The sequence below is a fragment of the Phyllobates terribilis genome, unplaced genomic scaffold (assembly GCF_046119375.1).
Source record: "Phyllobates terribilis strain yellow unplaced genomic scaffold, ASM4611937v1 Scaffold_7__3_contigs__length_470593459, whole genome shotgun sequence".
Lineage (NCBI taxonomy): Eukaryota > Metazoa > Chordata > Amphibia > Anura > Dendrobatidae > Phyllobates > Phyllobates terribilis.
Window position 1 is genome coordinate 66,906,892 of NW_027362767.1, and position 15,997 is coordinate 66,922,888.

The 15,997-nt window shown below is 44.2% G+C and overlaps 1 protein-coding gene across 5 annotated transcripts in view; it reads left to right on the forward strand.

Annotated features, from left to right (window-relative positions):
- KCNH5 (potassium voltage-gated channel subfamily H member 5) overlaps positions 1-15,997 on the forward strand; it is a 469,113-nt gene that overhangs the window by 115,593 nt on the left and 337,523 nt on the right. For all 5 annotated transcript variants that reach the window (XM_073638703.1, XM_073638702.1, XM_073638704.1 and 2 more), the window contains one exon: positions 12,299-12,414. In XM_073638703.1, coding sequence (XP_073494804.1) covers positions 12,299-12,414 — 116 coding nt within the window. The remainder of the gene's footprint in view (positions 1-12,298; positions 12,415-15,997) is intronic.

Consider the following 15,997-nt stretch of genomic DNA (forward strand, 5'->3'; position numbering starts at 1 on the left):
CTCCTGAGCAGAGCTCCTACAGAGCTCCTGCTCCCAACTCTTCCCCTCACTGAAGACCCTTCTAGATTGTTCCACCCTCTTTTTATATCACTTCTTACTGAGCTCCCCTGATTTACTTCCTCCACCCACACCCACTACATGGTTCCCCCTACTTTGGTTCCCCCCACTCCAGCCAGGGACAGGGCTCAGCAGGAGAGTGATGCATCTTGCCCCTCCTGCTGGTCTGGAGTAGTGTAGTTTGGATGCAGGTGTTAGGATCCCGGGCAGTACTCCTTCCTTACCTGAGAGTGAGATACCACACCTCTGGGTGAGATGCAGTACCTCTGTGGCGACTGAACCCGCAGGGGCGCCACATACCCCCCTGGTAAAACACAGCACGTCCGCGTGCTGGAACAGAGTAAAAACACATTTTAGACATGCAATTTTGAGAATGCATTCGCATAGAAGATAATGAACAAACTTTTTCTTCCCTTTATGGGAGGCACATTTTCTTAAGCATTACAGGTTTCTATTAGTATATCAAACATTATGAAAGCATTTTCAATAACATTCTTCTTCACATATAAAACATTTTTATCACTCTTCAAGTAAGTTCAGCAAACTGTAGTGAGATCTGTAACCGGGTGTCCATTCCACTAAACAAGGTGCAACTTGAGCAACATGAGGGACTCGTCCGAAAACCCTCAACGTAGGCTCTGGGCATGGCTGCAGGGCACAGGCGATCCAGGTGTTGGACCACGTCTTCGGCCATGCCAAACGGGTTTTTGTTCTGAGGTCAGACTTGTATAAAACCAATAAGGGGCACTTTAAGAAGTGCAACTATTTACAGCAAAATTTCTCAGTTATTCACCGTCCATAACCTTAATGTCGCTATACCCTTACCGGGTAATTATGCACACAAAAACAAATACAATTTTTCAAACTTGCAGAAGTGTTGTACCCTTCCGGGTAACTATATACAGTCCTTTTAAACAAATTGTTCAACAGTGGGGCTCCCTCCAGGGGAACTCCTGGTTTCTGCAGGCTGACCCAGCCGGGTCATCAGCCTCGCACTGCGGGGGCATGTCCTTTCTCTCCTTCACCACTCTGTACACCTGGAGGGCATACCACCAGTGCTCTCCCTTGTGGCGGGTAAAGGTGACACGGTCACCGAGGTAAAGGTCTCGGTCCAGGATGCCCCTGTTGGAGATAGGGCTCGACGTCCCGCTGATTGACAAAGACATCCCAATCTGTCTGCGGCTCTCTCATGAAGCCCCACCCGGCGTCCAGGTCGAACTTCACCACTATCCCCTCCAGACGGGGACTGGGCGTGGTTGATCTTGCCTTGCGGGCCCGGGTTTTGGTCGCCATGTTCCGGGCCTCCATCTGCTCCCACCGCACCTGCCGGTCGTGACGCTCTTTCTCCAGCTGCAGGAGCTCCCGTCTGCAGTACTCCTCCCTCCTGAGGGCCTGGGTCTGGGTCCCCCATGGGAACCCCATGAGGTCCCCCTCCCGGTTGTCCCACCAAAACTCCTCTCCTCCTTGGCAGGAAACTGGGGGTGCAGGTGTGGGCATCAGGGGGAGTCCCTGCTGGTCCTTGAACTTGGCGGACCAGTTGTAGACGGGGCTTCCATACACCCACTCGGGTGCGGGGGCAGGTGGCTCTGGTAGAGGGCCTAGGAGCAGGTCGGCAGAGCAGGCGCCTGGGATCGGAGGCTCTGCCAGGGGTCCCAGGAGCAGGTCAGCACTCTCAGCGCCCGGGACAGGGAGACTCCTCTTACCTGCTCCCGCAGCCGCGCCTGTGACGTTCTCTGCCTCCTGGCTCTGTTCAGGCTCCTCCAGGGGTGGGGCGCTGCTGGTGGAACGCAGCGCTGGCTGCTGCCGGGTCACAATCTTCCCCAGCAGCTCCTGTATATAAGTTTTTTCTAATATCTAATCTGTGTCTCCTCCCTTTCAGTTTCATCCCATTGCTTCTAGTTTTTCCTTGTGCAACTGAGAATAACGATGATCCTTCTACAATGTGACAGCCCTTGAGATATTTGTAGACAGCTATTAAGTCTCCTCTCAGTCTTCTTTTTTGCAAGCTAAACATTCCCAAATCCTGTAACCGTTCCTCATAGGACATGGTTTGCAGACCGGTCACCATTCTGGTCGCTCTTCTCTGAACTTGCTCCAGTTTGTCGATGTCTTTTTTTAAATGTGGTGCCCAAAACTGGACGCAGTATTCCAGTTGAGGTCTGACCAAGGAAGAGTAAAGTGCGATAATGACTTCACGTGATCTAGACTGTATGCTTCTGTTAATACATCCCAGAATTGTATTTGCCTTTTTTGCTGCTGCATCACACTGCTGACTCATGTTCAGTCTATGATCTATTAGTATACCTAAGTCTTTTTCACACGTACTGTTGCTTAGCTCTATTCCTCTCATTCTGTATATGCTTTTTTAATTTTTATTGCCCAGATGTAGTACTTTGCATTTTTCCCTGTTAAAAACCATTCTGTTAGTTGCTGCCCACTGCTCCAGTTTATTTAGGTCTTTTTGAATCCACTCTCTCTCTTCTCTAGTATTAGCTATCCCTCCTAGCTTTGTGTCATCAGCAAATTTAATCAGTTTACCCTCAATTCCTTCATCTAAATCATTGATAAAGATGTTGAACAATACTGATCCCAGGACAGAGCCCTGTGATACCCCACTTTGAGCAGGGGGTTGGACCAGATGACCCAGGAGGTCTCTTCCAACTCTACCATTCTATGATTCTATGATTCTATCCCCTATTGTGAATGGTGGATCCTGTGTTATGTATATAGAGGCGTTATCAGTCATTGTACAGGAGCAGGAGGAGGTGAGCTGTGATATCCCCTATTGTGAATGGTGGATCCTCTGTTATCTACTGTATGTAGAGGTGTTATCATTCATTGTACAGGAGGAGGAGATGAGCTGTGACATCCCCTATTGTGAATGGTGGATCTGTAGCGCCCCGAGGGTTCGGCCGCTACAGGGGTATTGCACCTCAGACCAGAGGTGTGATATTCCACTCCCGGGTAAGGATGGAGTGTGGACCAAGACTCAGTAAGCTGCATGCATCACACACACCCCATTTCCGAGGGACAGCTCAATGGTGCTCCCACTAGACAGAAGTGCAGGCACAACAGCATCTGTCCCTGACTGCAGTGGGGAGGGGGGAGGAAAACCCAGTGATGTAGGAGCAGGAGGGGACGGTCTCTGGGCATAGGTAGGAGCCCATTGGTTGCAAGTCACCTGGGCTCATACACAGAGAGGGAGGTATAAAAGGTGGGCACGATCTTAGAAGTTCAGACAGTCAGAGGAGGAGAAGAGGAGAGGAGCTCAGCCAGAGAGGGCTGACAGGGAGCTGTGGCTCAGTCTGGGCGCAGCTCCACGAGGCAGGCCTGGAGTGGAGGCCAGAACCAGCAGAGAGGACAGATACAGAAAGGAACAGAAAGGAAAGGAAGAAAGGAACGGAACACTAAGAGAGGCCCAGAGACACGAAGGCAGAAGGAACCTCAAAAGCCCAGGAGATTGCGGGTGACGGGTTGGCAGAACAGGGTACCGGATCCCAAGTTGGTGGAGGCGACTAATCCTCAGCCAAGGACCGGCGGTCGTGATCACATCTTGGTGCGACCCCTCACTACACCTACTAGAAAGGCACACCACATAGGGTCAGGGAAGTGGACATCCAACATCCCAAGAGAAGGCCCGAGGCAGCTGGACAAAAGTAGTGTCACTGGTGGGGCACGGCCAGAGAAAGGAATCGAAGGGAGTCCTGTGACACACTCTGGAATTGTCTGGAAGTTGACCGAGCCCCTTTCCTGGTGGACGCAGCACGGCTTGGGCAGTCACTACCGGTACCGAAGTGATTTGGAATATAAAGAACTGTGAGTAAAGCCTTTGAACTGCAATCCCACGTCTCTGTGCTTCATCGTCGCGCCAGCACTACTAGTGCTGGGACGCTCGCACCATCACTCCCATCATCTACTACACTGCCCTGGGGCTCCACTCTTCCCGTGGGGAGTCACACTACCTCAGCTGCACACACCATTGGCCCCAGCGGTCTGCCTTGCAGCGGCGGTCCGCGCTGACCGCAATCCACAGGTGGCGTAGTCGGACAATTAACCTAAAACCCCCACAAAATACCGCCATCGGCCTGACCACCCTGAGCCACGGGACCGGGTCAACACCACGGATACTACAACCCCCCAGAGAAGCCCGGTTCCGGGTGCCCCTCGGCCCAGGGGGCGAGTCAGATCCTGTGTTATCTACTGTATATAGAGGTGTTATCAGTCATTGTACAGGAGGAGGAGGTGAGCTGTGACATCACCTATTGTGTATGGTGGATCCTGTGTTATGTTATTGACAGGAGTTATCAGTTATTGTAAACCTGTCTGTGCTGGTAGTGAGACTGCTGAAAAGACATCTATATAAAACAGGAAGAATGAGGCTTAGTGTCCATTGTGAAAATTGTAAGATTTCCATTTTATTAAGATTATGATATGAAAAATTGAAAATTGTATTTATATTTTTAAATTTAACATAAGCCCTGATTTTGTTGCATTTTGCTACAATGTTTTATGTGCTTTACCCCGAAAAAAAAAAATATATATTTTTGCAGATGTATGTACTGGCAAATACATAGTATAATCAAAAGTTACCATCCATCTATACCATTTCATGATCTTACCTTGTTCAAGTGTCCCATTTTTCATGAATTAACTACTACAGGAAGGAATATGGAAATAGATGTGAAATTCTTATCTCGGCTCTGGCGGGCGGTCTCACGCCATGACCAATAGATGCATGTGTGCACTCAGACATAGCTGCCAATCACTAGGTAGGACCACCCACTGGACTCCCTATACCAGAATTAGCAGATTCAATTAAAACATTTTTTTGAGTAACTTTAAAGGGTTTGTCCAGTATTAGAAAACATGGCTGCTTTCTTTAAGAAACAGAACCACCCCTGACCCATGGTTTGTGCCTGATACTGTGGCTCAGTTCTAATCCTTTACAGCATTTTTTTGTAAATAATTTGTTACTGGCTTTTTTATAATTTTAACAACTTAAGAGGGTTTGTCCAGAGAAAAGAAGTGACCATCTGTCCACAGGATTGGTAGTAACTTGTTGATCGGTGGGGATTTCTTCCGCTGGGGACACACTCTGATCGGCAGAACAGGGAGCTTCTGGGATGGAGCGCCGCTCCATTCATTCCTTATAAGGCTGCGGAGCGCTGTGCTTGGCTTTTTAGGGCAGCTCTATAGTGAATGAATGGAGTGGCGTTTGGACATCCAACCTGCAATGGGCATAAAAGTGTCCTGTTGGGGGTAAAAATTCCCTCTTCTGCCAATTGGCGCGGTTACCAGACATCCGATCCCCACCGATTAGTAAGTTATCACTATCTCAAAGCATGAAGTATAATTTGTTTTCACTTAACAGCCCATTTAAGTTATTTTTTTAGTTTTTCAAGTACTATAAAAAAAAAGCCTATGCGAAAAATACCAAACCTAAAGCATACCGGGAGATAAAAAAAAAAAAAAAAACCTTACTTTTTTATATTGCGGCATGGACTTTAAAGTATCATCTGGCCAAATGATAAAAAAAAAAAAAAAAAAAAAAAAAACATTGAAAGTTATTCTTAAAAACTCGCAAAAACAGGACAAAAATGCAGTGTGTGAAACCAGCCCATCAGTCTTGGCTGATTTTTATTACACAATTTCGATATAAGGCTCATTTCCCTTTTGATTATCAGCTTCCATTTCCCATCCATCCTCCGCACCATCTCCGCCATGTGCCGGCCGATCTGTTAACACTTCAGCGTATTTACTGTTCTCCTTCACATTTCTGTGCGCACGTTTGTCAGTTTCAGCAAGGTCCGCTACCATTTATATAAAAGACAAATATATCCTATATTGGTCAGAGGTTTTAAAGTGGAAAAAATTGATTTTTTTTTAAAAAAGATGTAAAACGGAGCCCAGAATTGAATGCACTAAAATTGCAAATAATAATATAACTAAGAAAATGAGTTGAATATTGCTGATATGTACTGTGTGTTCAGTGGCGCAAGTAGAGTCCGATGGGCCCCGATGCAAAATTCGGACCTGAACCCCATCTGCATGCTCGTCAGATGTATGGGCCTTTATAGCATTCCAGATCCTGTGAAGACCTACAAGTTTACTCTCTTATCTAACAATATCCCCCATAGTGTAATAAGGTTCCCAATTCTGGAGCTTTCCTGTAATAATGTCCTCCACATTGTGCCCCATCCTGGCCCTTCCTGGTATTAATATCCTCCATTCTGGCACCGTCCTGTAATAATGCCCCCCATCTCGGGCCCCTTGCAGTAATAATGTCCTCCATCCATCCGGGTATAATGTCCCCCCATCGTGGGCTACTTCCAGTAATAATGTCCCCCATCCTGGGCCCTTTCCTAGTATAGTCTCCCTTTCCTGATACAATGTCCTCCATCCTGGACATTTTCCTGGTATAATGTCCGTACAATGCATGGCATTGTCAGCACTGGACAGTGTCAGAGTCTGCGGGCACATCCCCTTCAATTGGTAGCACCCAGTTTCCAGGAGGAATAACAAAGGAACAATTATGCAAAAACTTAAAGAAAAATATACTTCATGAGGACAAATATATACTAGAATAGACATGTAGTGGATTATAGTAAAGAAGGCTCACAGCAAATATTAACGTTAGCCCTCAGTTATGGTGCTGGGTCTGCCATGTAGAACAGATATTTATTATGTCATTTTGAAACTGTTGTTAAAGAGGACTGGTTAGGACAATTACTGGTACAAGACCATGTAATTATGGACCATCTCACTGCTGGGAGCCTCCATGATCTTCTGTGATCCTCCGATGGTAATACCAAGCGCCGCAGGGTATTGGGCTGCAGCCAGGATGCATGCACAGTACTGTGCAAAGTTTTAAGCAGGTGTAGAAAAAAATGCCTCAAAGTAAGTATGCTTTCATAAAAAGAAGTGTTAGTAGTTTATTTTTATTAGATAACAAAATGCGAAGCGAGTGAAAAAGAGAAAAATCAAAATAAAATCAATATTTGGTGACTTCATCACTTCTTCTCGGTACACTTGTACACAGATTTTTAACAATACTTTTTATTAATCTTTAACATCTCTAATTATACCATAAAATTATGTACATTTAGTTTACAAACTCTCAGATTTTGTTTCTTATCTTTCATTTTTAAATTGAAAGGATCATGTACACAGTTTTTGAAGGAACTCAGCAGAGAAGTTGTTCCAAACATCTTGGAGAACTAACCACAGATCCTCTGTGGATGTCACTTGTGAAGATCATTCTGTCGCTTCATGAAATCCCAGGCAGACTGGATGATGTTGAGATCAGGGCTCTGTGGGGGCCATATCATCACTTCCAGGACTCCTTGTTCTTCTTTATCTCTAATGATAGTAAATGACATTGGCTGGATGTTTGGAGTTGTTTTCCTGCTTTAAAATAAATTTGGATCCAATCAGACGCCTCCCTGATGGTATTGTGTGATGGATAAGTATCTACCTGTATTTTTCAGCATTGAGAACACCATTAATTATGACCAAATCCTCATCTCCATTTGCTGAAATGCTGTCCCAAACTTGCATGAACCTCCACCGTGCTTCACTTTTGCATGCAGACTCTCATTATTGGGCCACTGTACAGCCCTTCGGAGAACAGACTGCCTTCTATTACAGTCAAATATTTCACATTTTGACTCAGTTCAGAGCACTTGCTGCTATTTTTCCGCACCCAAGTTCTTATGTTTTTGTGCATAGTTGAGTCACTTGGCTTTGATTCCATATGGAGGGTATGGGTTTTTGGCCTCAAGTCTTCCATGAAGACCACTTCTGGCCAGACTTCTCCAAAAAGTAGATGGGTGTAGCTGGGTCCTACTGGTTGCTGCCAGTTCTGAGCTGATTGTACTTTTGGCCGACCACTGCGTCTACTGTTTTTAAAGCTGAGAAATTCATGCAATACCATCAGGGAGGCATCTGATTGGCTCCAAATTTATTCTTCAGCGTGACAATGACCTCCCCAAAAATATATATATACAATGTCATTAAGAATTAACTTCAGTGTAAAGAAGAATAAGAAGTCCTTGAAGTGAAGATCCGGCCCCCACAGAGCCCTGATCTCAACATCATCCAGTCTGTCTGGGATTACACAAAGAGACAGAAGAATTTGCACAAGTGACATCCACAGAAGATCTGTGGTTAGTTCTCCAAGATGTTTGGAACAATTTCCCTACTGAGTTCCTTCAAAAACTGTGTACAAGTAACAATTATATCTAGAAGATCTGATGTGCTCCTGAAGGCAAAGGGCGGTTGCACCAAATATGGATTTGAGTTAGGATTTCTTTCTTTTGTTCATTCATTTTGCATTTTGTTAAATTGTTAAAAATAAACTCTAAACACTTCTATTTTTGAAAGCTTCTTACTTTACATCATATTTTTCTTCACCTGCCTAACACTTCTGCCTAATGCTGTTGTTCTCAGGAGGTTCCTGGGAAGTCAAGGTTTGTGGTTGGCCTCTGCTTTAAATACTTCTATTACCTTACCATTAAATTCACATCAAGCAAATGGGGATACTGCTCTTGAGGCTGCGCCAATATTTTCTAATATTTTGCTCCTCTGGTGTCAATTAATCTAAGATATTCCAGATTTTATTTATTTTCCTATGGAAGATCATTAACAAGACAAGCTGCTTTACTGGCAAGATATCTACATTTCTGAAGTAGCAGAGAAATTATTGAGCCAATAAACATCAGAAATTACCTCTCGTTTTTTTTTATACGGATCGACTCATAGCTGTTTAATGTGTTTTGCGTAAATGGAGTAGCTGAAACCTATTTCTAGAGTTTCTCTTCTTTGACCTAAAATTACAAACAAAAATGTAACCTTTGCAGAATTAAGCCCCGTGTAAGCTGGAATCCCAAGCAGATGTTAGTTATAAATCCTATGAAGTATTTCGGAACAAGGGTCATTTGAGGCAATTTCTTCCCCTACTATGTCTACGGTAGGATTTTTTTCAACATTTTTTAAATTAGTCAATTATCAGATCATAGTCATTTAGGATAATGCTCAAAATTGTAGAACCGTCCCGCAGATTTTTTTCTAGTGATCTCAAGCCTCATTCCCTATTCCCTCCCTCATCAATCCTTCCCTATGTGGAAGTCCAGAATTTTTTTTCATTGGGCAAAATTATGACTACTATGTAGTAGCTTTTAAGTGGAAGACACCTACAATTCACAGCATTGAACACATTTTTTTTCTTGGGTTACCTTTCGCTAAGAGAGAGATGCCCTACGTCTTGCAGTGGCTCGTTGCTTCAAAAGTGGATATTGCAAATGAATGTCTAACTTCTTGCAGTAGCTTTAGTTTCTGCAAAGGTTTATTCAGAATGGTGATATGGGTAGATATTGGCTTTAAAAAATAAACTGCTTGCAACTGGCTTCTTGCTATGCAATGATTAAGAACTCTTAGTTCGAAACGAGTTTGCTGTTCTTCTCCAAGGTGGACTTTTAAATATTTTTTGTATGACCCAATAAAATATGGATTTTAGAAGATTTGTTCAGCTGGATCTTCCTGGTTCCTCATTGTAAGAAGAGAGGAACAAGCACAGGGGCGGACATATCATTGGTGCAACCTGTGCAGCCGCAGAGGCGCCCAAGAGGCTAGGGAACCACTACCACCTCCAAATCAGGTGGAGCTTTTAGGCTGAAAATAGCCTGCAAGTGTAGAATCATTATGGTCTACAGTACACGCCCCATTTATCTTACATTGTGAGAATTATTATTATTTATCATTATAGCGCCATTTATTCCATGGCGCTTTACATGTTTAAAAGAGGGTATACGTAGCAAAAACAATTACAATAATCTTGACCAAAATGTGACGGCGACTGGTACAGGAGGAGCGAGGACCCTGCCCACGAAGGCTCACAATTTACAGGGGATGGGTGAGGATACAGTAGGTGAGGAGACAGCTGGTCGTGCAGCAGTATGGTGGAGCGGTGGTTACTGCAGGTTGTAGGCTTGTCGGAAGAGGTGGGTCTTCAGGTTCCTTTTGAAGGTTTCCATGGTAGACGAAAGTCTGATATGTTGGGGCAGAGAGCTCCAGAGTTGGGGGGGTGCACGGCGGAAATCTTGTATGTGCTTGTGGGAAGAGGAGATAAGAGGGGAGTAGAGAAGGAGATCTTGTGAGGATCGGAGGTTGCGTGCAGGTAAGTACCAGGAGACTAGGTCACAGATATATGGAGGAGACAGGTTGTGGATGGCTTTGTACGCCATGGTTAGAGTTTTGAACTGGAGTCTCTGGGCAATTGGGAGCCAGTGAAAGGATTGACAGAATCTGGTTTACTTTCAAGCAGTGGGACACAGAAAAGATATGGGACTTCATTGCCAGGTTTTTCAAAGAGTTTGGTGTTGTTTCTCCCTTGACACCCAACCCATGACTCTTTGGGTCAATTCCCCACTTCCTTGTGGACACATTAGATTATAGTCATCTGAATGGGATCGGCCAACAATCTGATGCATATAGAGGCCTTCCTTACTTATCAGGAGAGATAAGAATTGAGCAGCTTCAATAGCTCCTCTTTTGGTCAGAAATCAGCTGCAAATGGGTTACTCCCAGTGTCGTAACTGGAGACTTGTGGGCCCGAAAGCAAAGTCTTCAACCGGGACCCAACTTTCATAGGTCTTCTCTTATGGGATAAAGGACCTTTTGGGTGCAATAGTCTCCAGGGGCCAAATTTAACTGTAATTACAGTATCTATAATAGTTAAAACCTTGGTTACTCCAAAAGGTGCTTGTTGCACCCTTGATGTGGTCAAACAGTTGAATGCAACTCCCCACATTTTGGTTTTGCATCCATCACAAGCCTCCTTTGGCTTGATTGATGGCTCTGGCTTTGTAGCAGCCAGAGAAGGGCAGAGACAAATGGAAAACATATAGATGGGAATGTACATGCCACGGGTGCACCGAGGACCTGTGCTTGGTTTGAACAATCATTTTGGAATGACAGAATCATTGCAACAATTTTAGTTACTCTAAGGTCGTATGAATAGTACCAAGATCAGCGTGCCATGTTTAGAGTGGCCGAGCGTGACAGATGCATAGAAATACATGAAGCTGTCACTCTCGGTAGGTAGAGCCGCCAGCCAGTCCTTGCATTGCGTTCCAATCTTGGTCTGATTTATATGGCTGTCTGAGTGTGACCTTTGGAGATGTCAGCTCAGGTTGTCATCACCCAGTAGAAAGGGGGATAGAACAAACCAAACCTAGGTCCCCTCTCTCCATGGGCACCAAGGCAGCCGCATGTTCAACTTGTATGGGTTAAATGCCTACAAGTAATAAATAACAGCTTCCAACAGGTGGCGCTATAGAGTTCAATTCCTCTTCCTCTCTGAAGAGGCAATTTGCATACAAGTAAGAAAATAAGGAAGGAAAAAAATCTGTACCGAAAAAGTTCAGAAGCACTTAGGAAAGTTTGGACGACCTCATACATTTAATAAATGAGTGGATTATTTTTTAGAAGATAATTGAGAAAGTAAAATTACTATTTTTTTTTGCAACAATCCATGGATGAAAGTTGAAGAATAAAATATACATGCACCAAGACCATCTAGTTCAAAAACCATATTACTTTACTCATTTAATAAAATGGAGATAGTACAGGGTGCTCTCATGTTCAAGACCATCCTCTATTATCGGGTGGTCTTGAACGTTGGTCTTTTATCTGCAATGTCAAATACAAGTTAGAGGAACTCATGTTATATTAGAACACGAGCAGAGGAGAAATAAATGTATCTGCGGCAGCAAATAAAAATGTATCTTATAAGACTGACTTTGTTGACTAATAGTTCACAAAGGTAATTTCTTCCGTCCCATCATCACCAATGTCCTCCATTTTTATGTAAGTTGTATTGCCAAAAACAATCCTACTCTCTCCACTTCTAGGTACAAAAAAAAAAATCTCTAAATGTTAGAGTTGCACCAGTCCAGTCCTACACAATTTTGGAAAGTTTGAAGTTTAATAGGACTTGTTCCTAAAAAGTGCCAAAAACTTTCTAGCAGCAACTCCTTTCATAGAACATCTTAAAAATCCAAAAGATGCCCTGAAGTCTTTCCAATAATTTATAATTTTAGCTAATAATGAGATAAAAATAAATCAACAAAACACGTTCCCAAAAAATCTGAAACCAGGTTATTTACTGTATAGTTGATTTTTTTACTAAATGTTTGAAGATCTGCAAAATTCACGATTGACATTTTCATTTTTTTCTCCAAAGGATGGACAAAATTTGCCCGCTTAACTCGCGCACTGACGAACAGCCGCAGTGTTTTGCAGCAGTTGACTCCTATGAACAAAGCAGAAGTGGTCCACAAACATTCCAGATTAGCAGAAGTAAGAGATTCTTTATTTCTTCTCACTACTTCATTGTTATTTTTTTTGTTTTGGTTGTGGTAAGGCAAAGGATCACATATAGTGAATAATACACTGCTCAAAAATTAAAGGGAACACTTAAACACCAGAATATAACTCCAAGTGAATCAAACTTCTGTGAAATCAAACTGTCCACTTAGGAAGCAACACTGATTGACAATCAATTTCACATGCTGTTGTGCAAATGGAATAGACAATAGATGGAAATTATTGGCAATTATCAAGACACCCTCAATAAAGGAGTGGTTCTGCAGGTGGGGACCACACACCACATCTCAGTACCAATGCTTTCTGGCTGATGTTTTGGTCACTTTTGAATGTTGGTTGTGCTTTCACACTCGTGGTAGCATGAGACGGACTCTACAACCCACAGAAGTTGCTCAGGTAGTGCAGCTCATCCTGGATGGCACATCAATGCGAGCTGTGGCAAGAAGGTTTGCTGTGTCTGTCAGCATAGTGTCCAGAGGCTGGAGGCGCTACCAGGAGACAGGCCAGTACACCAGGAGACGTGGAGGGGGCCGTAGGAGGGCAACAATCCAGCAGCAGGACCGCTACCTCTGCCTTTGTGCAAGGAGGAACAGGAGGAGTACTGCCAGAGCCCTGCAAAATGACCTCCAGCAGCCCACAAATGTGCATGCGTCTGCATAAACTGTTAGAAACCGACTCCATGAGGGTGGTATGAGGGCCCAACGTCCACAGATGGGGGTTGTGCTCACAGCCCAACACCGTGCAAGACGCTTGGCATTTGCCACAGAACACCAGGATTGGCAAAGTCGCCACTGGCGCCCTGTGCTCTTCACAGATGAAAGCAGGTTCACACTGAACACATGTGACAGACGTGACAGAGTCTGGAGACGCTGTGGAGAGCGATCTGCTGCCTGCAACATCCTTCAGCATGACCGGTTTGGCAGTGGGTCAGTAATGGTGTGGGGTGGCATTTCTTTGGAGGGCCGCACAGCCCTCTATGTGCTCGCCAGAGGTAGCCTGATTGCCATTAGGTACCGAGATGAGATCCTCAGACCCCTTGTGAGACCATATGCTGGTGCGGTTGGCCCTGGTTCCTCCTAATGCAGGACAATGCCAGACCTCATGTGGCTGGAGTGTGTCATCAGTTCCTACAAGATGAAGGCATTGAAGCTATGGACTGGCCCGCCCGTTCCCCAGACCTGAATCCGATTGAGCACATCTGGGACATCATGCCTCGCTCCATCCACCAACGTCACGTTGCACCACAGACTGTCCAGGAGTTGGCGGATGCTTTAGTACAGGTCTGGGAGGAGATCCCACAGGAGACCATCCGCAACCTCATCAGGAGCATGCCCAGGCGTTGTAGGGAGGTCATACAGGCTCGTGGAGGCCAACACAATACTGAGCCTCATTTTGACTTGTTTTAAGGACATTACATCAAAGTTGGATCAGCCTGTAGTGTGTTTTCCACTTTAATTTTGGGGGTGACTCCAAATCCAGGCCTCCATTGGTTAATAAATTTGATTTCCATTGATGATTTTTGTGTGATTTAGTTGTCAGCACATTCAACTTTGTACAGAACAAAGTATTCAATGAGAATATTTCTTTCATTCAGATCTAGGATGTGTTATTTGAGTGTTCCCTTTATTTTTTTGAGCAGTGTACTAACAAGGTTACCGTCATTAAAGGGGGTTGTCCAGTCTTGAGGTACTAGTCTAGTCTACAGTCAGATATATGAATCCTCACAGTGCGCACTGTGAGGATTCTCCAGTGAGGTGCGCGTGACTACAACTATGTTATTTGCATACATGTGGTCACATGCCGACTAGACGTGCGCAGCTTCACTCAGTACAAGTGTATTGAGCGAGTCCAGACATGTCTAGTTGGAATGTGTCCGGAAGTATGCAAATCGCATAATTGCGGTCACATGACCGGCCGCTCCCGGAACCAGCACCAGAGAATCATGACAGCGCACAGTACAAGCAATATGAGGATTCACAAATCTGCAGTCACATAGAGTGACAGCAGACTTGTACACCAAGGATGGACAACCTCTTTAATAAGGCTCTTCTTTTTCTAATGATATCTGCAAGCCAGAATTTAAGTGGATATTTTTTGCCACCTAATCTGAGAGTCCCATAACGTAGGGGCAAAGACCCTGTTCTATGAAAATGCCACTCACTGGGCTGCATGCTGTAGTTTTGATAAAATCACTGTTTCATCAGCAAGAGATTATTACTAGAAGATTAGTTAAACCTGCTCCCATGTAGTTCCACCCCGCCCATACCACTGATTGGCTGCTTTCTGCCTATGCACAGTATACACAGAAAGCAGCCAATCAGTGGTGTGGGCGGAGTTATATAGAGGTCAGCAGTCAGAGCACTGGTAGATCTGCAGCAAATAGTTATCAAAACCACAGCAAACAGTCCAGTAATTAATACATTGCTTGAATCAGGGTCTCTGCCTATACATCATGCTGCTCTCAGATGGGGTAGCAAAAACCTGCTGACAGATTCCCTTTGTTTCATACAGTATGTATTAAGGTGTTCATGTTCTTCATGAAGAAATAAGCTGCATAGAAGGAAGATTGCAAAACTTCATAGCTGTTTGGCAAATGTTTGATCAGTTGTGGAGAACCTCTTGTTACCTTTCATGAATCTGTCTAAAACATCTGGATGTACAAAGTTGTTGAGGAAAAATAATAAAAAAAGACTTAAAAAAAAGACAACTTGTGGCGTGGCACAAAACATATAGAGAATAAGGCGCAAGTACTAAAGTCACTAAAAAGGAGCAAATTGCTCCAGAAAAGGGGAAACACAACAGTGATGAATCGCCACCATAGTTTGTCTTCATGGGTAGAGATGGTGCAAATCGATTTGCAGGACCCGGCCATCGGTCACATCGATAATGTATGGTTGTCGAACTGGAGCCCGGCGAAACGCCTCCTCCCTCCTGGCATCTGTAGTTCTTTTTGTGATTAGCCAGCCTGGTGTGACGTCACACATGCATCACGTCACAAGAATGAAGTCACACCAGGCCGGCTAATCAAAAGAGCAGCTGAGATGCCGGGAGGGAGGAGGCGTTTCGCAGGGCTCCCATCAAATAGCCACAGATTACTGCAGGGTTCTGCGAAACGATTTGCATTATTTACTGGGCAAAACTTCTGTATTTGGAGCTGGTTATTTTTTATTCTTCCCCTTAATTCACCTATTGTTTTAGAGACATCTCTATATTTTGTTTTTAGAGGCCATTGACAGGCCAGGAACTTAATGAAACTCTTTTCAAAGTTCACCACTTAATTACATATTAATTAGAGAAAACTGAAGCACTCAAGTAGGTCAGCGGCCTCCAAATACAGAGGATCCTTTGCACTTACAGCTGCACAATTTCTTTCTTTTACTGAGTCTTTTCTATTTTAAAATTCTTTCCAACAAATAAAAAATTATTTCAAATTTTGAATATTTTTTTTTTTTATAAAATTCAAACGATATTGAGGTGTTAGACTAAAATCAAATCTCCAAGAGTTTAGTCCTGCATTCAGAACTGGAGCGTCAGGCCACGGCCCCACTATCAGTAT